General features: G+C 38.8%; 1 protein-coding gene across 1 annotated transcript; it reads right to left on the bottom strand.

Annotated features, from left to right (window-relative positions):
• Positions 1-253: 253 nt before the first annotated feature.
• DSTN (destrin, actin depolymerizing factor) lies at positions 254-13,532 on the bottom strand. The gene is made up of 4 exons (XM_053461167.1): positions 13,404-13,532; positions 5,088-5,362; positions 1,500-1,576; positions 254-681 (listed from the first exon to the last, which is right to left on the bottom strand). The coding sequence occupies exons 1-4, from the start codon at positions 13,404-13,406 to the stop codon at positions 572-574; spliced, it is 465 nt and encodes a 154-aa protein (XP_053317142.1). The 5' UTR covers positions 13,407-13,532; the 3' UTR covers positions 254-571.
• Positions 13,533-27,429: the final 13,897 nt, after the last annotated feature.

The following is a 27,429-nucleotide window of genomic DNA, read 5'->3' as shown; positions in this document are numbered from 1 at the left end:
ACGATACTATGGGATAATCTGTCAATCCAAACTGAGCAGCTTTCCTTTGTTTTTAAAAGGATCGATTTAACACATTTGCACATCCATGCAAACAATACTCTGTGTTACTGCAAAATATTTGTTGTAGTATCTCATATTAGAAGACAAGGTACTTCTAGATTTGTCTTTTTAAAAAAGGTTATTTTTTTTTTCTTGTTCACAATCCATTTTAAACAGCATTTATCAAGTTTCCAAACACAGAAAGAATACAAAACACCTGATCACTTGATTTTTATTTAATTCGAATCTTGGACATTAAATTGTGTGACATTAATGCAGTTATGTAGTGGTTAATTAAGCCAATGTTAAAATACGCTTTACATGATCTAAAGGACAGATCCATTGCAACAGCCTGTTTATTATTTTCTGCAACGTGTTGAGCACTCTATGCGAGCTGAGATCCGCTAGTTTCTGTAAAATATAAAAATATTTGCGAATGACGTTATTGAGCCAAACTATCACTGTAGACACTCTGCATTGGCAGACTGTGTTGCGCAATATCCAGGTTCTCCATACAGCTGGCACTACTGATCTATAAGAGGTGTCCTTCCAAAGATTTAATTTTGCCACTTGAAAGTTTCTGGGCCAGTTGATCAACAGTGAGATCATCTTGGCTGTGGATTTCCCATTGCTTGTTTACTCCTACAACAAAAAAACAAAAACGTTTTAGTACTACAACAAAATGATTTTTTCCAGTGACAGAACCCATAAGGAACAAAGCGCAACTTGTGCCCCAGTAGCCAGGTGGGTGCATATTTATGGCCTTCACTGCATGATGGTGGGTAACTAATAGACTTGGGCATTCAGATTCATACGAATTGCAAATTTACCAAATTTTGGCAAATTAAATAATTGGGGAGAAGCCATCAATGGAAGCGCCGCCATTTTCCCCTATGCTGAACTCGTGACACTTTCGCTGATGTTCTCTCCTCCAATTAGAGGATCAAGGGAGAGGACGTCATAGGAAGCACCAACGTTTTTCCTTAAGATGAGCTTCTGTCAAAACAGCGGCGCTTTGGCGACGTTCTCTTCACCAATTGGAGGACTGGGGAGTTTCCACTAGTCCAATAACCAGCAAACCAGTTTAATTAAAGTGTAGTTTGCGTACCTTTCCACAATTTCAGAAACTGAAAAGAAAATGCTTTATATATATATATGTGAAATTGAAGGGTAAGGGTAACACATTTTGATTAGTGGATGAGAATTTCTGATTGTTAATAAAGAACAATTAACAATATCTCTTGTTAATAAACTGTAAACAGTGTTCTATGTCAGTTATTGTGTAATACTACAAGTTCTAATTAATAGGGAGTTCCCAAGCCAGGATATTGAGGTTATAATTAGTGACACTTGATATGGTGCCAGTGATGCATCAATTTCCAACATGGCGTATGCCAGGATATTTTATATTCAAACTTGTCTAAACAGAGTTATAATACTTTGACAGTTTCATCACATACCTGAAAAAGCTTGTTTTAAATATGGTTTGGAGCTAGCAAAAAGCATCTTTTCTTTGATGGGTGCATCTTCAGGTGCCCTGAAAACAAAAAAATATAATGTGGCAATTGAGTTGTTTTTATTGGAAATATTAATTACCGAAAATTGTATGAAATATAATAAAGAAACACTCCCACCGATGTCTGATATCACCATAGTATATGTCATGGAAGGTGCAGAAGTACAATATTTCAAGGTGATACAAAACATCAATAGTGTATTGTGCACTGAGCTTAGGGCAGCAGGTCCAGGCGGCTGAGGACCCTGCTTTAAAACCGGGGACTAAGTACCCATTTGGGGGATCCGGCTTCCTCGTATGCTGACAGTCGGGGAGATTTACATTGCAGGTGCTCTTACTATTAAGGAGCGCATCTAGGCTGAGGGCTAAGGATGGCCTCCATACCATGCACTACTCTTATTAGTAGAAACACTTGGATACGCTATCACATCCCAGCAGCTCAGATATCTTACAAACTGTAATTATGCTCAGAACAACCCATAGATATGTTGCTGGTTGTCTTAGTCCACTTTGCCAGCTATAAATCTAGCTGGCAAACTGTACTGATGAGGGGAAAATAAGTTTGTGGTGTATGTGTGTATCTATGTATGTGTATGGTTAGGATGACTTGTGTTAGGATGAGTTTATGGTCAGGCCCGGACTGGGACAAAAAATAGGCCCGGGCATTTAAGCCTGAGCAGCCCATATTTATTTATTTATTTATTTATTGTTAAAGCCCACCCTTCATGTGCCACCTTTGCATTTAATCATTCACACAAATCATTAACACATTCATTAATGCAGTCTCACAAATCATTCAAGCAATTCATCCTCACATGAATTCATTGTCATACGCATTCACACAATTCATCCACACATTTATTCATTCATTCTCATACGCATTCACACTACCCCCTCTCTTCATCTTATCTGCCCCTTTTCACTATGTAACCCCCTTCCCCACTTCTCAATATGTAGCGCCTTTATCTATCCCCTCCCCCTTTCTCACTATCTAACCCCCCTCTGCCCCTTCACACTGCACCCACCTCCCTCACCCTACTTACCTTGTTGCCGAAGCAAGCAGCAACTGCGACCGCGCCTGTGGCAGGGCAGGATTGACTTAGGGGCTAATGGAGCTGCAGCTCCAGGCCCCCACCTTAAAATAGGCCCACTCAGGACCGGACTGACTGGTACTATATGGCCGCATTAACACAGAGCCCCTTAAGCCCGCCGCAACTACCCCCTCCTAACTATCTACCCTCTCCCTCTTTGAAGTTCACTTACCTTTCAGGAGTCCTGTGGTGGGGGTGCAAGGCCTCTGTCTCCCAGCTCTGCCACTGTATGGAACAGTATAGAGTGATGGGAGTTATGATGTACTTTTAGAGCATAATTAGATCATGAAAAAAGACATTGGAAATGGTACAGCATAACACCCATCACTCTCACGCATTTACCAATCCACACGTATACCAATCCACACACATATACCAATCCACACACATACTCATCCACACATATACACCAAACCACACATACACTAATCCACACATATACACCAATCCACACATATATACCAATCCACACACATACCAATCCACACATATACACCAATCCTCACACATACCAATCCACACACATACCAATCCACACACATACCAATCCACACATATATACACCAATCCACACACATATACCAATCCACACATATACACCAATCCTCACACATACCAATCCACACACATACACCAATCCACACACATACACTAATCCACACGTATATCAATCCACACATATATACCAATCCACACACATACACCAGTCCACACATATATACCAATCCACACACATACACCAGTCCACACATATATACCAATCCACACACATATACCAATCCACACACATATACCAATCCACACACATACCAATCCACACGTATGGCAATCCACACATATACACCAATCCTCACATATATACCAATCCACACATATATACCAATCCACACACATACACCAATCCACACACATACACCAATCCACACACACATATACCAATCCACACACATATACCAATCCACACACATACACCAATCCACACACATACACCAATCCACACACATACACCAATCCACACATATACTAATCCACACGTATACCAATCCACACACATACACCAATCCACACACATATACACCAATCCACACACATATACACCAATCCACACACATATACACCAATCCACACACATATACACCAATCCACACACATATACACCAATCCACACACATATACACCAATCCACTCTCACTTAATGCTTTCCTACCTTTCCTTTCTTCTTTCAGCTTCTTTTCCTCTTCTTCAGTTCTTCTGTCTTCTCTGTCTTCTTCCGGGTCAGAGGGCACGGACAGCGGTGGGCGCGGCTTCAGTGCTGTGCGCCGGGATCTGACAACAAACCCCGGCGCACAGCAGCTGTTGCCGCGTGGATCACAAGGGAGCGGTATCGGAGGTCTTTAACAGACCTCCGGCTCCCTTGAGTGATTTTAAGCCGGGTTGAACCCGGCTTAAAATCACTCAAGGAAGCCGGAAGTCTGTCAAAGACCTCCGATACCGCTCCCTTGCGAGCCTGCTCCTCCAGCGGCGGACATTACACCCAGTGCGGACCGCCCCCCGCCGCCGCCGCCCCCTGGGGGGTGGTCGCACACCCCAAAGGTCGGCCCTGCCCTAAGGGGCCGGGAAGCCCCCACTAGGGCCGGCCTTAGGGGTCTGCGGCCGTACAGGGTTTAAATTAAAACATCGGGGTTTTTTTTTTCAACTTAAAAAAACTTTATTTAACATGGAGGATGTTAAATAAAGTTAAAAAAAAAAACCCGATGTTTTAATTTAAACTCTGTGCGGCCGCAGACCCGTAAGGCCGGCCTTGGTGGGGACTTCCCGGCCCCTTAGAGTGGCGGACCCGGTCGCAGTTGCGGCGGGCTTAAGGGGCAGGTGCCCCTTATGCCCTGCGTTAATGCGGCCGTAGGTAGGGTAGGGGCCTGGAGCTACAGCTCCATCAGCCCCTAAGTCAGTGCGGCCCTGCCGTGGCCCGGCCCACCGGGCAAATGCCCGGTGTGCCCGATGGCCAGTCCGGGCCTGTTTATGGTGTATGTGTAAGGTAGTAGAGTGAGTGTGTGTAAGCATATGGTTTTAGCTTGAGTGTAACTGTATATTACTGCATGACTGTGGATGTGTTGGCATATATCAGTCACATACATGGGGCTAAAAGGATTTAACATACCCACAGTTATACTCTTGATTCAAATAAAACTCCAATTACCATCTCAGAGTCAAAAATGTTTTTCCCAATTTAATAAAACTTTAATCACTTCTAAATTATAAGTATAGCTCTTCCATTATTAACAGTGATATTAAATTGATTTGCCCAGAAAGTGGTAAATTGCACATATTAGATTTAACAATATTAACTTCCCCTTTACTCAATGGTTTGAATGGCCCAGACCTTGAATATTTATTAATATAATTTCATGTAGCTTGTAACGCGCATGACGCCATTAACTTACCACAAGACAAATATCAGGTCTCTTTTTTTTGACTCCCCCGTAACATATTCAATGTCAAGCAATGCATAGCAGCACTTGGTGTCGGAGAACATTGATTTTAAACGTGGGAAAAAGTCCCCATTGCAGTCTCCTGAAAGAATTTCCTTTCCCTCTTCGACGACAATGTACTTTTCATCACAACTGAAACCGAAGAATACAGCTTTCTTCTCAGACTTCATGAGCTTCATTTTGTCAAATGTCTCTATAACACCATCGCCGATTGTAACGCCAGACGACTGTGTAAGAGACAAAAATTTCATTAAAAAAATGGAGATTTGATGTCTTCCAACTCAACATCATGCTATGCTGTCTTACTGACACATTGTATTACCATAAAACAACATGGTCAACATAGCTTTTCTTGCAGAAGAAACCCAGTTTAGTGAATAAACCTCTGATCCTTTATGTAATATTTGAATTTAAGATGATATGCAAACATGCTCTAATGTAGTACTTACATCAATGCAAGATATATTTCATTCTTGAAAATGTAAAAATAGGTCAATTTGTTATTATACTTAAGCATATACCGAGATTATCTTGAATATTGTTCTGTTTTTTAGGTGTGCTAGTATTGCTGCTTCTATGTTTTGAGGGAGTTATATATGACCGTTGTTAATTTGTTTGCCAATCTGGAAAAACCCAGAAAACTCTATAATAAAGAACGTTGAGCCACCTGTTCATGATCCGAGCAAAGACATACTCATTTCCCATTCAAAATATCATCTTAAACTACTACCAAATTTCTAAAACCGATGAGAAAATGGATTCAATATTTTTTAATGTTTTCTCGTATCCATAATGTGGATTAGCGTCATCTGCCACATAATCAGTGTTGGGGACCATCTACAGTAACCATTTCAGACAAGGTCTCCAAGTCCAACACTGTCAAAATAATTTAGATTTTTTTTCTTTCTGTTTTACCTTCAACATAGAAGATGGAAGCTATGCCCAAATAATGTAGGTTAATTTGCTGAAATTATTGCTGTTTTTCAACATTCTGCAGCTGTTGCCGTTTGCCAGTCTGTTACAACCTTTAAGGAGGACTCCAGCCCTATGTTGACCTTTACGAAAAAATTACTGTAGTTTTTCTGAAGTAATACTGCAGTTTTACTGCATTTGTACTTCACTGTACTGCAGTTTTACTGCAGTTATTTTTGTATGGAAGTACAAATGCAATAAAGCTGCAGTACATTGAAGTACAACTGTAGGTTTGCAATATAAAAAAAAGTGCAGTAAATGTGCAGTAAAACTGCAGTACAGTGAAGTACAAATGCAGTAAAATTGCAGTAAATGTGCAGTAATACTGCAGAAAAAGTGCAGTATTGCAGTTTTTTCATGTCCAAAAAACTGCAGTATTACTTCAGAAAAACTGCAGTAATTTTTTGTAAGGGGATGTTAAATGTATATTCTATGGCCTTCAGTACATTTAACTTCATGCAAAATGGTGCTGGTTTCTGTCTGATTTCACACTTTTCCAGGTGCCTAAAATCAGGGAGTATACCACAGGATCACATTAAAATTATTTATAGTTGACTAGCAGGTTCTGCAGAACTATTACAACTGACAATACAATTAACATATGTAAAGACATACTGGTAGAGAAGGAGAAGAAGGCCCTGCTTTTGCAAACGTACAATCCATTAGTTGGCTGAGGATGAATGAGAGGGAAGGAAAGGAACTACGTGTGTAGTAGGGATGAGTTATTGTAGTGATGGTGTAGGGGATTCCAGAATATAGCTATAGTCCAGGTAAAATCCTGGATATGCATGTGAGAAAAGATGATAACAGTAAAAAAAGAGGCATGCGTTGTGAAAAAAGGGAAGAATTGAAGTTAAGAGAGTGTTGGAACGTAAGAGCAGAGATGGGTGATGTGTTGTTAAGGGAATTTAAACTTTAGTCTGGAAGATATATGGAACCAATGGGGGGACTGAAACAGTGGGGGGGCAGATGCAATAAGACAATTAGTCTGGCTGTGGTATGAATGGATCGGAGTGGTGAAAGGTGTGGAAAGGAGGAAGCCAAGAAGTAATATGTTGCAATAATCCACACAGGTTTTTAAAAGGGAATGGATTAGTATTCTTCTAGTCTCTAATGCGAGGAAACAATACATTTGAGAGATATTTTGCAAGTCAAAGTGTCTGGATTGATGAGCAAGTGGACATTAGGGGGGAAGTGAGAGTGGAGCCAAGTGTGCAGACAATGCAGGGAACTTTGTGAGGTAGATTGAGGAATTCTCAACAGTGACAAGGATATCGGAAATAGTGGCTAGTGAGAGTGAAAGTGTTGGTCAGTATTAGTCAATGTGCATTAAGAATCTCTGAAAAGTACATATAAAGCACCATATATATATATATATATTTTAAACTATATTATCTATCATCTGTCTTCCTTTACCACGAAGAAGGGTTGGTTTAAGGGTATTGGTGTTCTACAAGAACACTGTTCAAAACCCCTTACATCTATGTTTAGTGAAATACCATATGCCTGGATAAAGGTAGCCAAGATGCATGGCTAGATTTTTAGTGATTCCGCGACCTCCCCAGCGCGTGTTAACAATCTATTATACTTTCTTTCAACATGTTATTTCAGGGTCCGCCTACCGGACCCCAATGAAGTCACTTACTTGAGTACCCGCTATCCGCGGGTACTGGATCCAGCGTCACGCCTCCAACTTCCTCCTCCAGTGTGACTGCTTCTAGGTGCGCCCTCAACAAACTTTATGCGTCCCCGAATGGAGATGGCGGGGAATGCACTCGGATGATGTCACGCACGGGGCCGGGGCGTCCTCCGAGCGGCAAGTTTAAAACCCAGCACTGAGCTGTGGTCAGTGCTCAGTTATTGTGCCGAGTACTGCTGTTTAGTTTGAATTGCCTATCCTCCTGTATTCTTGTGTACCGAACCCGGCTATTCCTTTGACTCCGCTGCCTTCCATAATCCCGACCTTGGCTACTAAACGGTTCTCTCTGATTTCTTGTGTACTGACCCTGGCTATTGATTTTACAACTATGCTGATTTCTGTGAACCTGACCCCGGCTAGACTCCATGTTATTTATTTTTCATATCTAACAAAAAAAATAGTGTGCTGTATTTCTGTTTTATAAGGTTTTGAAGTTGAGTGAGCGTTATTTCTTTGGTCAATGACACAGGACTACCACTTCAGGAAAAAATAGTCCATCAAGTTCCTAAGTTGTCCATCAGACTCAGAAAATATTTGTCCTGCAGCAACCTTTAGTTTATTAGCTGAAATTAAACATATCTGATGTATGGTACAAAAACAGAACATAAAGACTGTTTTTTTTATGCACAGACGTACGTGGGAAAACCACAAACTAATCCTCAAAGGTTAGCGAGTAAATTAAAACCAATTCACTTGGTAAGAGCTTATTGAAGAGAATGAATGATTCCCAGGCTTTCAGCCAAAGGTTTGTTTTTCCTTAAACAGTGAACACCATTGAACATTGATTTCTACTTACTTATTGGGCATTGTGTCATTAAACCCACTTTCCATATCAGGAAAAGTTTCCTACATGGGCAGTTAAAATAATATGTAACAATACTGCTTATTTTTGCTTATTATATATTGCTTATTATTTTTGCTTGTTTTATGACCACAATAAAATGTGCCAATATACAACAAAATCATCATTTTAAAATTAGCAAAATATTTTAACTAACAATTTACATACTTGAGTTTAAGTTTATCAATTTTATATATATACTGCCATATTTCCAAAATATAAACTATATATATATATATATATATACACATACAATACTTTTCTAACTTTTGGGGTCACTTAGTTCTAGCTATGCTAACATAATTGCAAAAGGGTTTTCTAATGATCAATTAGCCTTTTAAACTTCAGCTTGGATTTGCTCCTTTGCCATAGGAATACAGGAGTGATGGATTCTGATAAAGGGCCTATGTACATATCTTCCATTAAAAATCAGCCTTTCTAGCTACGATAATCAGTAACAACATCAATAATGTCTATACTGTATTTTTGATCACTTTCTTTCTAAAACAAGGACCTTTCTAAATGACCCCAAACTTTTGAATGGTTGTGTATGTTCACTTTACTGGTTTAGCTTCCCCCATGGGGAATGGGAAGTTCCCTCGGTAGGCTATCGGGAGCTCTCCTGCTTATCTACGAGTGTCTTTGTGGTGGGGCTAGCCATTTGTAGGGGTAGGGCTAGCCCCAGAAAGCCTTTAGCGGGAGGGAACTAGACTGGAGTAAGCGAAATGTGATTGGGGAGAGGGCCTAGCAACACACCGGTCCCCTACACAGAGAAAGAAGAAACTGACTCATAAACCCGAGGAAGCAGGGCTTTACCCGGAGACTCTAGGTCAAACCCAGAGAGTTCCCATTATGCAGTTAAGGAACTTGACTTACGCTACCTAATTAATTAATATAAACAACAACACGAAACATTTTAAAGCACATTTTAAGTTTATACGATAAGAACCTAGTAATACTTGGCTTTGTGCCTCGTGACAATTGTCCCTGGCAAAAATTGTGAAAGAGACAACATTTTACTTGATTATAGAATTATTTATGTGTTTATATTGTGCATTCAACAGTGCGAAGCATGATATTTCCAAAGCTGCATTTAGTGCGGTAACAGAAAAGCCTGCTCCGCAATAGCTATTGCTTGATTACCGTATTTGCTCGATTATAAGACGACCCCGATTATAAGACGACCCCCCAAAATCAAAATATTAATTTAGGAAAAAAACAAAAAGCCTGAATATAAGACGACCCTATAGGAAAAAAGTTTTACCAGTAAATATTAATTCATGTAAATTATTTTTTCATGTTTAATAAAAGCTATGATTGAGAAAAATATATTTTTTAAATTTCCTTTTATTTGCCAACCTGCCCCCCCCCAGTTATGCCACTCTGCCCCCAGAAATGCTTTGTACCCCCCTATTTGCCACTCTGCCCCATGATATGCCTTATACCCCTATATGCCACTCTGGCATATAGGGGGTTAAAAGGCATATCATGGGGCTGAGTGGCATATAGGGGGTTAAAATGCATTTCTGGAGGTATATAGGCATATCATGGGGCTGAGTGGCATATAGGGGGTTAAAATGCATTTCTGGAGGTCCAGATATATATATCAAACTGCTAACAGCAATCACACTCCTATCAAGCCAAGGCAGCCAGTACATGCTGGAACCTGGGGATGATAGTAGTGGGATTACAGCCTCCCTATGCCATGCTACAACCCCCACCCCCCTTACACATCCATGCTATCACACACAAACACATTTAAATACTCATTCATTCCATTAATCACACATACTTCACACATTAAACACACATTAATCACACATACTTACCCAAAAACCCTCCCCCACCCCCTTACCTGAACTGCAGCTCTCTCACTCGAAGACTTCTGCAGGGGACCGGCTGTAGAGCAACTTCTCTGGCCCCGCCCCCAGAGGAGGGAGGGGGAGATAGAGCTCTGTGAGGACGCTGCAAGCTTCCTGTCCTCCTGCTTCTAACAGAAGAGACGCTGCTCGCGACCGGTAAGCAGCATGGCCCCAGCAGACATTTTTTGGGGGGTCTGAGAAGACGACCCCGATTATAAGACGAGGGGTATTTTTCAGAGCATTTGCTCTGGAAAAAACCTCGTCTTATAATCGAGCAAATACGGTAGTTCATGACCAAACTAGGGTATCTAGTTGTGTTTTATTAAGAGTTGTTGCAGTTGTGCCCAAAATACAAAAATTCTAGAAACTGTGCAAAAAACTGTGCAAAAACTTATGCTCCCTGAATGTTGAATCATTGACTACTTTAGAACATTGAAGCAAGCCCAATGACTTGAGAAGAAGGGAAGAAACAGTTGGAAACAATATGAGTGTTGATAAATTCCACAATTTTATGTGTTAAATGCATTTTTAGAAGCATTATTCCTAGTACCATAGAATGTTAAAAAAATATACCATAGAATCTTCTACAAATAAACAAGTAAATCTGTTCTCCCACTTATATTTTTGAAAAAAAAAAACATTGTCATGTGACACAAAAGCAGGTATAGATAGGTTGTTAAAACCTGAAATGCTCTATTGATGTTTCTATTTTAATCATCTTAAATGAACATAGATGGTTCAAGACATAGAGGGACAATGACATAAAAAATATACAGTAAATAGATAAGGGTATAGGAAATAAGAAAGCCATCACTCATGTACCTAAATCCTATCATTTAGGAGTACAAATATTAAAATTAAATAAAAATAAATTAAATAATAAATAATCTGATAATAAGCATATTCACACATGTTTGGTGGGATTGCTATAACACAATTTATTTTACTAAACAAAAGTTGGGTAATCTAGAACACAGAAGACAAAGACCATACACATATTTAAAAAATAAATGCCTGACAATTATATATTACATAATTACATAATTATTACAGTAAACATTAGTGAATGATATATTATCACGCAACATGAGTGTTGCGGCAGAGTAGATGTCTCACCATGTCATGGAAACAACTGGTACACAAAAATTTCCATTGTAATAACAAAATGATGTCTGCCTGGTACCTATTATAAGCAATGTATGTGTGTGCTTTCAGATAAGGTAACCGATAATTGGAGTACACTGTGTAAATATAGTCATCACCTTGTGTGTTTTTGCTCATGAAGTTTGTATTTACGTAGAGATTCTAGATAATTCACATTTTCCTCTTCTGAATAATGTAGGATATTCTTTTGTTTTGTTTCTGTGGAGCACCTGCTTTGCTGAAACTGCACATAAATTATTTATTTTGCTGTATGCTCACATCGCAGATGTGTGCCTTTTCACCTGCTCTCCACATTGTTATGTTTATAGTATAGAATCAATAAAATAAGGACGAGAATAATGATTCTAAAGCTGTGTTATGATAGTTTGCACCACTGAACCCAAAACACATTTATGCCTGGCGGCCCACTGGCCTTTGGCAGACCGGGTCCTGCAGTGTGCGATTGTCACCTGGATATATAGAATATATATAGTATAAATATAGTATATATAAAAGTATAAAACATATTGTGTGGTCAGTGCCGGTCTTAGCCCCAATAGTGCACATTTCAAATGCCAATGTAGGCTTAGATCCCCCATGCTCTGAGGAGGGTTCGACTGCACTCCTGTTAATTACTACACTGAGGCATTGAGGGTATTTTCTGGGGTAACTGTCAGATCCCCTTTGGTCAAGGCAGCTTTTTGACAAGCCTGGCACTAAAGATGGGCCTGCTCTGTGAGTCTTACAATAGAATCTATTGTACAGAATGAGTATTAAAGCATTAATACTGAGAGTATCTCAGCATCAAATCATTTAGAAAGTATCCAGGCATGCTTATGTGGCCTGTTGTTATTAACACTTAAGGGAAAAATACACCATAAAGCTGACAGGAATGTAATTATTTTATTATTTTTAGTAAAATCTTTAGTAAAAAAACAAAATATGATGGAGTATTTTTTTCATGCCCTGTGAAACGCTCCTTCCTTATCTGCTTCCAATTGTTAAAACATAAGTTTTAATACATGTATTGAAATAGAGTAAATTTAAGACAGCACACAGAATTCCACGTGATTATCTTATAAAATACCTTTTTATGTTATTATTTGTCTGTTATCTGTATTCTTGCATTTTTATATAAGTAGTTTTTACTCCTTTAATTGTTCCCCAGAGTCACCCCATGCATTTGTCTTCCTTGAATTTAAATAAATAACTTTAATGCAAAACATGCCGTTCATCGAAAAAATTTACTTTAAGAAATTGGCAGTACCATCTTTTAAAATATGCATTTAATTTTAGTGCATTTAGTGGAAACCAAGGAAAGAGAAAGGATTGTAGCTTGAATTTTTTTTTTATAATTTCTTTTTGTTAATATGATTTTGTTAATATTTTTACAAAATATTTTGTTATTTTTCGGTCAAAAATAAATCAAGCCCAAGAAAGCATGGTTCATTTTGATATATATTTTTTTTATAAATATCGGGATTAAATTATTTTGGGCATTTTAATTTAAGAAATTCCATGTAATATTAAAATATTTAAACACTTTGCAGTTCCTAATAGTCAAGTTTTTGAAATACCATATAAGGTAATATACTTTCTATTTAAGCCATATGTGTTGAAAATACTTTATTAAAAGAAGCTACTACTTGCTGAAGTAACTTGAATACTATTAAAAATTGAATGTTTGATAACCATAAGCAACATTTGAGGAAATAAAAGTAGAGACAATCTGCGGTTTAAGAATTGCTTACCATTTCTTTCAGCTGAGAGGCCTCCTCTTCTAAGTTGCAGACAGGCTGAAGAACTGGCTTCCAGTAGAACTGTTCTCTGCTGATCTTGTACACAGTATTATGTCTCGGACCTTTAAAGGTGGAGCACCGTAAAACAGCTTACAATTTCAGTGATGTCAACCTTTTTGCTGTCCCTAGTTGTTTCTCACTCTTCACTGGCTCATAAACAATTACGAGGGGAGGGACTGCGATACGTACAGACTTGCATTGTTGTGTGTCTCTTGGTAATTGTCATGTGGAAATAGTTCTTTCTCTGTCGGTGAAGAGAGAGTTGCCTGAGGCTTCGCAACCACCTGAGGTCTTTTATCTTTCCGAGATCATATAGAATGCACAGAGAACCAAACACAATACTAACATTATAAGGATGTTGTGGAAGATACCTGCTGTTCTGCTGTGTTGTTAATCCAGGCAACTTTCTAACCAGTAATCCTTGTGAAATAGAGAAATATTAAAGGAGGTCAAAACATTTGACTGAGAAGACAACCAGTGGTCATTATCCAGTCCTGCCCAACATTTATGACGAGTCTAGTAATTGTGTAAATGCTGCCTAAGATCCTTGTTACTTTAGACAGCGGCTATATATGTGGAAGTACCAGAACCCCCCCCCCCAAAAAAACCAAAACAGATTATCTAGCTTTTGCTGCCAACCTTTCACTGTCTGAACTAAATTGCAACTTTTTTGCCATTAAATTTTATATAGATTATTTTGTAGCAAAAGGGAGAAGTAGGACAGAAGACATGCAGAGCTGCAATACATGACAAATGTAATTTAATGTGAACTTTTTAGTCAGCAGTTCAGGGGTGTTTTTTTAATTTTAATGTAGACCTGCATGAAACTGATAGTGGGACTCCAAGATATATGTGACAGTTAATCAAGCCCAGGGTGTCTATCTGGCACGCTAGGCAAGTGCCCCATGGGCCTCTGGCCGACAGTGCCCCATATTCACCCAATCTGCCTAATCAGTGGCAGATCAGGCACAGCAATCTACTACATGAGCATTAAAACATAACGTCATCAGGAGTCTGCCTGCCTTAAAGTGCCAGGTTAATTAACCAGGTACATGATGCCAACTATTCGTGTAACATATTAATTTGGAAGAATAATAACACATTTTATTTACACAATTTAAATCTAAATATATATTTGATGATGTCTGATTTTAAATTTTAACGCTGTAGACCTCTGTTATACACTCACACCAACCAAACACTCTGAGCTCATAGAGAAGAAGAACATCAGGGAAGGAAAAAGAAAACAAAATATTTTGGTCCAAAAGTGGCACCATTGGCTGGTCTATAATGTCATGGGCTCCTACCTGTCTATGTGTTCAGGACACTCTTTCGTTTAAGAGTGTCCTGAACTCCCACTCACCTGAACACAGCTGTTTTTTGTGCCTGTGGCAGCGCTGCCCACAGGACTCCACTGCAGTTTAAGTGAAGGTCAGGCATGGCCAAAAGGGATTGTATGTTTTAGATGCATCACTTATTTCCTGATAGCATAAAAAACACGAAGCACATGCACTGCCAACACCAGCTCGATTTCATTGATGACCAGCTGGGTCACTTATATGGTTAGGTTGGCACGTATTACCTATTAGGGCAACATACTGTATGTATGCATCAGTGCTGTGAAATAAGATTTGCATGTATTCTCTTATTACCGAGACATTATGTTATCTAGTCATCTAACCAATATCTGTATTCATGGTAGTATTACAGGTACAAGGAGCATAATAAAACCATACCATTACACAAATCAAAAGTTCTTGAAAGTGGGAAATAAATGGTCAAAGTACAGTTAAAGGATGGTTTGTGATAAATGGTGCTTTCCGATATACCCAACTACCGTATTTGCTCGATTATAAGACGAGGTTTTTTCCAGAGCAAATGCTCTGAAAAATACCCCTCGTCTTATAATCGAGGTCATCTTCTAATCAGACCTCATTCTGCTGGGGCCATGCTGCTTACCGGGCTTTGACCGCGAGCGGCGTCTCTGCTATTAGCAGCAGGAGAACAGGAAGCTAGCAAAGTCCTCACATAATCTACCTCCCCCCTCCTTCCTCTGGGGGCGGGGCCAGAGAAGTTGCTCGCACAGCCAGGCCCCTGCAGAAGTCTGCGAGTGGGAGATCTGAAGTTCAGGTAAGGGGGTGGGGGGGTGGAGGGTTTGAGCGTGTGTGTGTATGTGTGATTAATGGAATGAATGAGTATTTAAATGTTTGTAAATGAGTGTGTGTGTGATAGCATGGATGTGTAAGAGGGGTGGTGGTGGTAGCATGGCATAGGGAGGCTGTAATCACACTTCTATCATCCCCAGGTTCCAGCATGTACTGGCTGCCTTGGCTTGATAGGAGTGTGATTGCTGTTAGCAGTATATATATATATATATATATCTCCAGAAATGCATTTTAACCCCCTATATGCCACTCAGCCCCATGATATGCCTTTTAACCCCCTATATGTCAGAGTGGCATATAGGTGTATAAGGCATATCATGGGGCAGAGGGACATATAGGAGGTTAAAAGGCATATCATGGGGCACAGTGGCATATAGGAGGGTATAAGGCATTTCTGGGGGCAGAGTGGCAAGCCTGGGGGCAGATGTGCATAACTGGGGGGGGCAGGTTGGCAAATAAAAGGAAATAAAAAATATATTTTTCTCAATCATAGCTTTTATTAAATATGAAAATTAGTTTACATGAATTAACATTTACTGGTAAAACTTTTTTCCTATAGGGTAGTCTTATATTCAGGCTTTTTGTTTTTTCCCTAAATTAATATTCGGATTTGTGGGGTCGTCTTATAATCAGGGTCGTCTTATAATCGAGCAAATACGGTATTTATTAAAAAAAAACCTTAGAGCAGGACTATGGATAGCGCTTCACAATTCACATCTCAATCCATTTATGAGTAGATAACACATATTTTGTCGCAGAATTTTATTTAACATAACAAGAAAATGTTTTAAATAAAGTATTGTTAGAAATGTGAGGGTGATTTAAGACATTTAGTTCAAGTTTAGTGTCCAGCAAAAACAACACAAAAACAACTAAATGAATACTTCAATATGTAGAACAATGCCCCAAAAAAGAGAAATTACAAATATTTAGAGTCTTTCTATATGATAACTGATAACATACCACATTAAGCTTTACAATTTACACATACAACTGTATTGTTTATTTTAATCAGTAAATATTGTTATATATAGATTTATTTAGGATAATGAACTGTAAAATGTGGTATTTGGGAGAAGTTGTGGATACACTTCAACTTTAATAGAAAAACAAAATAAATCAAGATACGTAAGGGAGACAACTCGTTGAGGGGGTCTTAATGTGGGGGAGCCATCTATGTGGGGATTGTTTTAGCAAGGGTAACTAATTTACCTGCAAACCTAACATTTTAGGATAATTCGTAAAGTATTTAAGAGTTTTTGGTAGACTACAGTTGAGATAAATAACACTGTAACTTAGGCTAGTTAGTGGGAATTAGTTTCAGGTCCACTCTGACTCTGTGTTAATCACTAGAGCCACCCAACAACAGCAGATGGATATCTAATATTTTGAAACAAGATATTGGAAGCAGACCTAGGTTTGTTTTACCTTCATATGGATAACAGCCCCTTTAACTAGCTCATAAATTATACATTTAAGCAAATGTCCTATACAGCTTTAAAACCCAGGAAGTTTATTATGAGACAATGTACAAATTACATTTTTACTTTTCTTTCTATTTAATTACATTTTTACTTTTCTTTCTATTAAACCCTGACAAGTATAATAACTTTTTTTTCAAAAAAACATTTTAAAATCTAAAATTGCCATACAAGCAACTTTCATCAAAAACATTAAAAAAAATCTACGTACTGTTTAAAGTAGATCATTTTATCAATATATAATAAACAATAAAAATGCAACTCCCTTTCCAAAAGTACACTAAATGACCATTTCCAACTCTAATAAATGCAGACGTACACATCAAATATCAATATGTTATTCTAATTTTAACCCAATTCAAAAAATAAAAATACAAAGGTGCATCTATTCTCTTCTGAAAAGCTCTAAATGGTATTGGATAAACAGCAAACATGCCCCCTTCCTCCAAAATAACATCCCTGCAATAAATAAATAAATAAATAAAGATATATTGTGAATATTGGGAGAATAAATTTGCTAATCTCCAAAAATAGGCAGGAAAGGTGGAATGTGAAATATTCATAGTCCCACTCTTATGTGCTATTATTATGCAATTAACACTTCTTTTTAATACTGGTAATAATTGCATTACTACTATTCGTTCACATTTTAAATGTTGATTTAAAGTGTTATTGCAAATTTTAAGATAAACTTAAATAAAACATAAACGTGTATCATTAATTTCCGTCTACGTGCAGTAACTGCAATGCGACTCTCAGTTTAGAATTCTCTTTTCCCAAACTAGTCACCTGACGTGACTCGGTTAACTACATGCAATTAATATTTCATGTGATATTAGAGATCGTTTTCATTCAAGTGGATACAATGAATTATATTTGCATGTAGAAGACATCAGGTATGCAGAAAGCAGACAAAGAAGACGCCTTTTTTTTAAAAAAAATTTGGATGATAACCGCAATTAATAATTTCCTTTCATGTCCAGCCTCTAATGTGAACACTTCAAATAAATAGTGATTAATATACCTACAGGCTCTGTAAATATTAACCAAGATGTAATGCCATTTTTCATACGTTAGAACAAGGAAAGACATTAACTTATTGTATGTATTAAATATAAAATCCTAAAACTGCATTCCTTTAATCATAATTCTATTTTTGTAATAGGATGTTTTTGTTAGCTGTAGGACTGAGGACTATTTGCATTACAACATTTCGCATGAAAGCAAGCTCAGTGTAAATTAGCATTATTTCATTAATGCCCCTCTTGAATAGAGATACTATACGATGAAATTTGAAATTTAAATTATTTTGGTGAAGAGACAAATTGCTGTTTACGTTTGCCTAATCGAGTGCTGCGTACTAAACTTGAAGTACTATGGATATTTAGAAATAAAACCTATCACCATAGTACCATTATCCTTAGTATCCACGGTTGCTAAAACATAGAAAACAGTCTGTAAGAAGTACCATTCCCAATGATATTCTGTCCCATTGAGCTTCTGTAAATGATTGCTTTCCCCATTAGCTCAGGTACACCTGCGCTGCTGAGAGCCGGTTAAGTCATCTGCGTGCAGCTTCTAATGTTACTCTCTAAGCTCTTATTAAACCCTGACTTGTAAGTGCTTCTCGGTTGAATTATTCATACACTTTGAAACCTATTGTTCATTGAACAGCAGTAGAAAAATATAATTAACATTATGTTTCTAGTTTTTTCAGTGAAGTGTTTTTTTTTTAATTTTATTAAAACACCAGATTTAGGTCTTAGAATTTTTAAAGGAACATGGCTAATAATGTACAGTAATGTTAGTTAAAACATCTGAGATCCTAAGAAATATATCTTTTCATTGTGAAAACAAAGAATGGACCAAATATTGAGTATTTCTTCTGCAAAAGGACCACCTTGGCACTGTATAATCCATACTTTACTAGATAAAAAAATATGACAGATTTAACTATTTGTTATAAATATACAACACAAAAAATATGCAACATTCCACTGTTCTTTTCTGTTCTAAAGAAGCTGCACTTATAAACCACTTACAAAGCCTGGGTTGTACGCCTTACAAAAGTATTAAAGTCCCATAGAGGGCAGTAGAAAAGTATTATATTTCTAGTAGAACAAAATGGTGGACACACTCTCAAGGTGATAAAAACTACAACTAACATTAATTTATTGATGCTCATTAATGTATTGAAGCTCCTTTTAACAAAGCCTTAGTGATCTTTTGTTTCTGGAAGTCTGTAAGACGTACAACCCAGGCCTTCTCTGGTTTATATGCGCAGCTTCTCCTTTGCACCAGTTTGTTTTTGAATGTGTTATTGTATGTGTTTATAAATTACTCTAATGAATGTAACAGCGCTGCGGAATCGGCCGGCGCTTTACAAATAAATGTCATGTAATGTAGTTCAAATAGTTATTTAATGTCGGTTCTTGTGTTAAAAGCCACTCAATGAGAGGAAAGTCAAATGAAATCAATTTGAGAAGTTTATACATGCAAACTTGGGTCTGAACAGAGCCCAGGGTTCACTGGTGCCAGTGTGCTGGAGCTGACTGCAGGTGAGTAGATCATTTCCAGGGACAGCTAATTGCATCTCCTATAGTATATATAACTGGGGCACAAGTATATTTAGCTTAGGGGTAAATGCATGTGCAAAAGGGACCAGTGCAGCTATCATATTTATTGAAGTAGACCCGATAGCTGGAACTATACAAAGTAAATGTGATAGCTGGCACTATGACTGTAAAATGAAGCATTAACCAATGTTGCGGACCAAGGTAAACTGAGAGCGTTGAGTAAACTGAGTTTTGTAAAGGTAAAAAGATCATTGTGGACAGCAGACAAAGGATAGCATAGAAACAAAACAAACGAAATAAATCACCAGACAGACCTCAAATACCTGAAAAGACTTTCATTCGGTAAATGCAGATTTTGTGATACAGAATAAGGTAGCTAAAGCTTAGGGGATGGCAGAGACAACTTGGACCAAATGGGTTTAAGTGGGTGTAAGTCCTATACAAATGTATTATTTTGCCAAGTGGAGACTCCAGGATATTGATGTTCAATACTGAGGCTTGGTAAAGACCCTGGGGTCTATTCACAATGCATTATTTTGACAACAGAGTTGAGTTGCCTACTGAAAATTGAACAACTAACCAGAACTCATGTGAAAACTGCTCTTATGGAATCTTTTGGCTGAATCCTTTTACCTGCCCAAGGCTTGCAAAAGGAAACAACCCCTTATGCCCCAGAGTTGTATTTGTGATTCTATGTATATCCATTAGATAGCTTTTATGGCATCTTTACTTCGATCCATTATGTGTTTTGAATAGTTAGCAATGTATAGTGCGCATTGAACATACTGTCTGCAAAATGCGATTTGGATGTCTCTAGTGTACATTTGCAAGAGGGACGCCACAAAAAGTTGAAGGGAACATGCAGCTATTATATGCATTAAAGTGCATATGATGGCTGAAATGCCCGTTTAAGATAATACCCTTCCCCCATAATCAATACGGAATATAAGCTCAAACCTTTACACAAGTAACTGAAGTCAATAGTGTACCAGACTGTGACTAACAATGACAGAGATATTCTGCTTCTCAGTTACACTTCTACAGAATTACAAGCAGTGACATAGAGTTTAAGCCACAGGACAGAAAATCCCTGTGACACAGAGCTAACCATCTACTTGTCAAACTATAAGGTGAGACAAATGAAACCCCAAAATAAGCAACACATTAAGCCACAGGGTCCCACATATACATATTTCCCAAAAATATAAATGAGCTGATGCTGATATCTTCAAATATGAACATTTTAACAGTCCATCACAAACATTATATTGTAGATAATAGCTAATAGTGACAACCATGTGGTTCTTATAATGGTCTTCATGAATGCAGAAGGTAAAGCTAGTGTGAATTATCATCTGTATTCATGTAGGGATTTTAACAATGAAACACATGTGAAATTGCACGCTCCAATATCAGAATACAGTATGGAGAATAACTGATAAGATTGGTGCAAAAACAGTAATACCCATGGTCAAATCCTGAGAGGCATGTCGAAAAACACCTGTTTCTGCCATTTGACTGATACCTACAAGCCTAGGGAAACAGTAAAGCCAGTAAAGCCAAGTAGCTCCATCAGCTCCATGGCTTTTCCCCAGTAACTAACATACACCCTGGCACACATATTTACACACACACTTAAACTCACCACACGTACACCCTCATGCTAACACACGCACGTACACACTCATGCTAACGCACTTGTACATATACAGTATTCACTCATGCTAACACATATTCATGCATACACACACAAACTCATGCTAAAACACACTTTCTCTAACACACACAGTTACACAGTCATACTAACACACACATTCAGTCTAAAATGCTTACTTCCTCACTTCCTCCCTCCATCCATTCCTTAATCCCTAATCGCCTCATGCCTCTTACCCCTTCCCATAACCTTATTTATGCCAGCTAGGTCCGGTCTACATTTGTAGTTCTGACTTTCCATTTTTACACTTAAAAGCCTACATGTCAACAAGAGGCATTGGGTCCCACTAAGTCTTAAGGTGAGTTGTTGTTAAGTTGCAACTCAAAACAAACTTTGCAGCAGTCAAGTGAACGTAAGTAATGTTAAAGTGAGTGAATACGAAAGGTGAAAGTTCCAAAAACAGACCAAAAAGTATAAAAGTATACCACTTCCTTTGAATTAAAAATAAAAGTTCCCTGTACTGTCTTCACTCTAGTTAGCTGCAGTGAATAATTGAGATGAGAGTTCCAAAAGTCTGCAAACCAAAATGTCTGAAGAAAGGCCCTTGCAAGAATGAAAAAGCTTTCCTGAAACATCCCAAGCTCTCTTAAAACCATCATCAGAAGAGAGGTCCATGCAAGAATCAAAAGGGTATTTAACCTAATTTGGACTTTGTCAGATCTGCAAGTAGGTTTATGAATTCATATTTTGCATTATGTATGTTTTTCTTATGTATGTACCAAATAGAACCTTTAGAATCAGCTGACCTGAACTTGCTTGTTCACTTATGCTTGAAGCACTTGGTAAGGGGCTGACTCCTCCACATCCAGAGTTAAAGCTCTGTGGGCGAAATCTACAACCTAATGCTATCAGCTTCTTTAGGCTGCAGATCATACCCTGTGGGAGCCCCACCTCATCACCACTGCCACCCTCAGTGCAGCCTGCTCATAACCAGAGCAAAGTACAAAGGATTTAATGTATGTAACTATGTGGTTGGGTCAGTCTTTTAAGAATTTGATACTACTACCTGATGTGTTATTGGTTAAGGAGCTGCCATCTCAGCATGTAAATCAGATTCCCAATCACACTCAACTTTCTTCATTCTTTTATGTTCTAAGTAATTTAAACTGGAGTTATCTCAACTATCTATTCTGGCATTACTGTAGTGATTGTTTTTTGCTGACTGCGTCAAAGAACTGTGGATATGTGCTGTTTAAACATAATGTCAAAGCAACCTTTTCTGGAATGTTAAGAAATTCATGTTGTCAATTAGTAAAGATATGGAAAGGAACACTGAATGGTGTCAGAGAGGAATATGTACCTTGTTACAAAACATGTGCAAAGACTAGTTGCGAACGGAGTTGCAATTTCTCCTAAATCAGGGGTGTCCAAGTTTTTTATGCAGTGGGCCTTTTAGCTTTATAATGCATATTAACACAGGGTTAATTTGGTGATAATAAAAAAGAAATGGAACAGTTTTTTTGATCAACTTTTAAATGTCATTCTATCAATACTAAATTACTTAAACAGCAAAACAAAGTCAGTCCACAAACCATTTAAAACAAGTTTAGCCAAATAAAACTGCACAAGCCTGGAGCACACTGTGGGTACAAACTGGATTTAAACTGGCTAACGCACACTGGAGGCAGGGCCGCATTAAGAGCATCACGGTCCTGGTGCTGAGGATTTTGGTGGCCATTTTATGGAAAAAAATAAAATAGACAGAATCTTAACTCATCGACATCGATGTATACTGCATAAAGATGACACCAGCGCTCGGCAGATAATATAAGAATCTTATGTGATGGGACTGGGAGTAATCAGTACAATCAGTAAAATCAGTAATCAGTAAAAAAAGCATCATACATGGGACTCCTGAAGCCACAATTTAGTGCCACTCATCCTTTTTAATAAAATATGCAGATTGAAACAGAGTAAATAACCTTTACTTTTCCTCTCACTGATTTCTGGACCTAGAAAGTGTTGTCCTCTTAAGTGACTACAAATTAAGGAAGGCTTTTTATCTCTGGTAAAAAGTAAAAGTTAAATAGTTCAATTTATCCCTACAGAAAGTAAAGTGCCAGGAAACAGATGACCAAATACACACCAGGACAGGTTCTGCCACACCGACCCCCAAACACACACACCAGGACAGGCTCTGCCACACAGATGCCCAAACACACACCAGGAAAGGCTCTGCCACACCGACACCCAAACACACACACCAGGACAGGCTCTGCTACACCGACACCCAAACACACACACCAGAACAGGCTCTGTCACACCTACACCCAGACACACACACACACCAGGACAGGCTCTGCCACACCGACACCCAAACACACACAGGCTCTGCCACTCCGACACACCAGGGCAGGCTCTGCCACACTGAAGCATAAAAAAATTATTTTCTGCACTGCTTTGTCATTAACTACCCCTTTTGTGTTTCCTCCCTTGTGTATTGATGCCCCCACCCGTTTTATATTGGTTAATGTGATGCCCAACAGCATGACGGCTGTTTTGAACTTCGCAGCCGGGCGGCCGCTTTGAATGTGGTCTGCCGGCACCTCGAAGTCCGGCGGCCCGTGTTGGAAGCCCCTGTCCTAAATGTTAAATCGACTTTTTTTTCCTTCAGAAAACACATGCATATTATAGTACTTACATCATGGCATTAAATAAGCTTAGAAAGCGATCAAAGGTCAAAGAGCTCAAATGCCTATTGAGGAATTTAGCAAAACCAAAAACTGGTGCAGGGGCCCCATGTGGCCCCTTCTGTAAGCTGCATGTGCCATAGTGATAGATTTTGCCTCTTGCAAGATAGAAGTGCCCACTAAAAAATAAATGAGTTCTCCAGACCCTCTGGGTACCTGAGAGGAGGTACTGCATTTAACCATGCATGTCAATTGACCCCAGCTTTCTAGTCACAATGTGATTAGTAAAACATTATAGTTAAAAAAATTAAATGTGGTAACATGTAAAAATAATTATACAGTGATACATTTTATTACTTGCTTATAAAAACCATGAGTACCATGACCTTCAGGGGAAGCGTCCAGTTGTAACAAAACGTGAAAAAAAGTCCAAAAATATCCTGGCCTGGAAAGAGTTACAAAAACACTATTTGAAACACCCTGGGGTATCTAGTTCTCAAAAATATATGGTCTGATGGGGCTTAATAGAATTCCTCCAAAGATGTCCCAAATAGGACATGGGGGCAGAAATACCAGATGTCAAAGTATCAAGTTGAAAAAAATAATTGTGCATGCTATAAATGTGGCCTTTTAGCCTCCAAATAACCCTACAAAACCATGCATGGGTGGTATCATTGTACAGGACACTGTTGCTGACTGAGATGTTGTGTTGAAGTGACATACACCAGGAGCTGCAAATGTATACCTATAAGTACAATTTGTGTGAAAAAACTCACAAAATAAATAACTTCCATAAATTTTGACAAAGTGTGGTATTAGAATTGGTTTATGAAAGTGCTAAAATTCCAGCATTTTGAATACTCCATCATGTCTTTTTGCAACATGACATTAATTGAGCACTTGCCTATATTATATATATATTTTAATTGAAAGATGGTAAATATAATTAAGACAATATCGTTAAAATATGTGTTCATTATTTGTACCTCCTAGACTTTGGATATAGCACTCCAGTAATCTTCTAACCCTTGTGCAGTTAAACCTTTACGTACCATAACATGGTGCAGGAATATTAAAAAGGCATACTCATAAGATCTGTCTCAGTTGATGGATTGCAGTCTTACTAGTCTCCACTAAAATTCTCACTGCTATTAATTGCATTTCATCTGAACCTTCATGCCAAGAAGCATTCATTATAAATCTGGAGTTGAGCTAAAAGTGACACATTGGGACCAATTTATTAAATGTTGTACATATTGTAATGCGTTTCATATCAGTGAATACATAATATGCCTCTGTTTTATTTAATACAGAATTGCCTTTTCAGCTTCTGGAGAATATCTTTCCAAAATCTAGCATAGAAAGCACCTGGATACATTCACTCCAATAACATAGCTGAGCTAGGCATTGTGTGATTGTCACAGCATTTCTAAATGAGAGGAAGACCCAGTGCTTTTGTGAAGTCATCAAGGATAATTTATATTTAGGGCTCCTGGGTCCTAATCACCTGGGATGCCAAGCAGGCATAATAATATCCAGCCTTAGGTGTGTTTATTTTTGCCTGTCTGTACCTTCATACCTGTCAATATGCATCATGAGGTACAAACAGAGCCTCTGGTATTCCCTTGCAACTGGGCTCCTACCCCACCTTCTTACGTGAGCCCTGACACGATCCTGCCCTCATGTCCTACTTGGGACATATTTGAAGCCAGACAATTCAATTTGACCCATCAAACCATATATTTTTAAACCCATCAAACCATATATTTCCATCTACTACTTCTACCCCCAGCCTTTGTCAAAATTTGTGGTGGTCATTTTCTGTCTGTGTTTTTTTTTCCATAAAACAATGAACTGTAGGTGTTAATTTACAGCTCCTGGTATGTGTCACTCACAAACAACACCCCAATGTGTGTTTAGCAACATCTCCTTAGTACATTGATACCATTCATGCATAGGTTTGTCATATTGTTTGAGGGTTAAAAGGCTACATTATGGACATGAGCAATTGAGTTTTTGCATTGAAATTTTGTCATTTGGTCCCTATGTTCTATTTAGGGAATCTTTGAACTTGGCCAGTTCAGTTTACCCCATCAAATCATATATTTTTGAAAAGTAGATGTGTCAGGGTCCACTCTCTGCTGCTTGAACCATGGCTTAATCATACATGTGGTTGTTCCATCTGATACCACTAGTGGCCACCCTCCTCCCTCTGGAGTGTTCTGAAGCTCATTATCAGGTACAGCTGCGCCTGAGTGAAGCCCTGCCTTTATAAGACCTGCCCTTCAGTCAGGGCCTTGGCATTGACGTTGAAGGACTGCTTTCCTCTGAGCTGCTTCCTGTTCCTGAGCTTGTTCCTGAGCCTGTACCCGTGCCTGCCTGAGCCTGTACCTGTGCCTGCCTAAGCCTGTTCCCGTGCCTGAGCCTGATCCCGTGCCTGAGCCTGTTCCCGTGCCCGAGCCTGTTCCCGTTCCTGAGCCGGTACTCGTGCATGATCCAGTACCTGTGCATAAGCCTGTACCCGCTCCCGTCCGCCCTGCCAGTAGGCCTCCGTTCCCGTCCGCCCTGCCAGTGGGCTTACCTGTACCTGTACCTGACCCTGAACCTGCCAGTGGGCTTACCTGTACCTGAGCCTGAACCTGTACCTGAACCTGCCAGTGGGCTTACCTGCCAGTGTACCTGCACCCGAACCTGTACCTGCACCCGAGCCTGTACCTGCCGTCTGCCCTGCTTCAGCTCCCGTCTCTCTGCCTCAGCTCTCTGCCTTTCCAGTTCTGCTACTCTGTCTGTACCTATCTCTCTGTCACTATGCATAAAGGGGTACAGACAGAATCCCCCGTATCCCCTGCACATGGACTCCTACCCGACCTGCTCACCCGGGTCCTGAAAAGATGTCTCTTTCCATCCACTAATTCTTTTATCAGATTTTCTCAAGGTTTGTGCTATAAATTTTTATGTTTTTTTTCCTCCAAACCATGTACTTTGTGTATGAATTTACAGTATGTGTCACTGTCTAACAACACCCCAATATATGTTCAGCAACATCTTTCAAGTACAGTGACACCACCCATACATACATCAGTCCGGTTGTTTGGATTAAAATGCCACATTTGGGATGTGCACATTTTTTGAGGGGAATTTTGACATCTGGCCAGTCTGCTCCTATGTCCTATTTGGGACTTACCCCATCAAACCATATATTTTTTAAACCTGGGCACCCCATGCTAGTTGTTGAACTTGTTCCATGACAGGATTTTTTTGGAAAGATGACGTGCTTATAAAAAGAAACTTTAACTTTTGTGTTTTATTTTTTACATTTTGTTGGAACTGGATAGTTCCCCTGATGGTGACATCACTGAAGAATTCTTTTTTTACATGTTAGCACATATTTTTTTAATTTTTAAACTACTTT

This window comes from Spea bombifrons, chromosome 3 (assembly GCF_027358695.1).
Source record: "Spea bombifrons isolate aSpeBom1 chromosome 3, aSpeBom1.2.pri, whole genome shotgun sequence".
Lineage (NCBI taxonomy): Eukaryota > Metazoa > Chordata > Amphibia > Anura > Pelobatidae > Spea > Spea bombifrons.
Note: the sequence above shows the minus strand (reverse complement) of the source record. Positions and strands in the feature narration are given on the sequence as shown.

Excerpts from the sequence above, each read along its gene's own strand:
- DSTN (XM_053461167.1), bottom strand. Across the intron at positions 1,577-5,087 it reads GACCTGATATTTGTCTTGTG|GGCACCTGAAGATGCACCCA; the intron begins GTAAGTTAATGG and ends TTTTGTTTTCAG. Across the intron at positions 682-1,499 it reads TTTAAAACAAGCTTTTTCAG|GAGTAAACAAGCAATGGGAA; the intron begins GTATGTGATGAA and ends TTTTTGTTGTAG.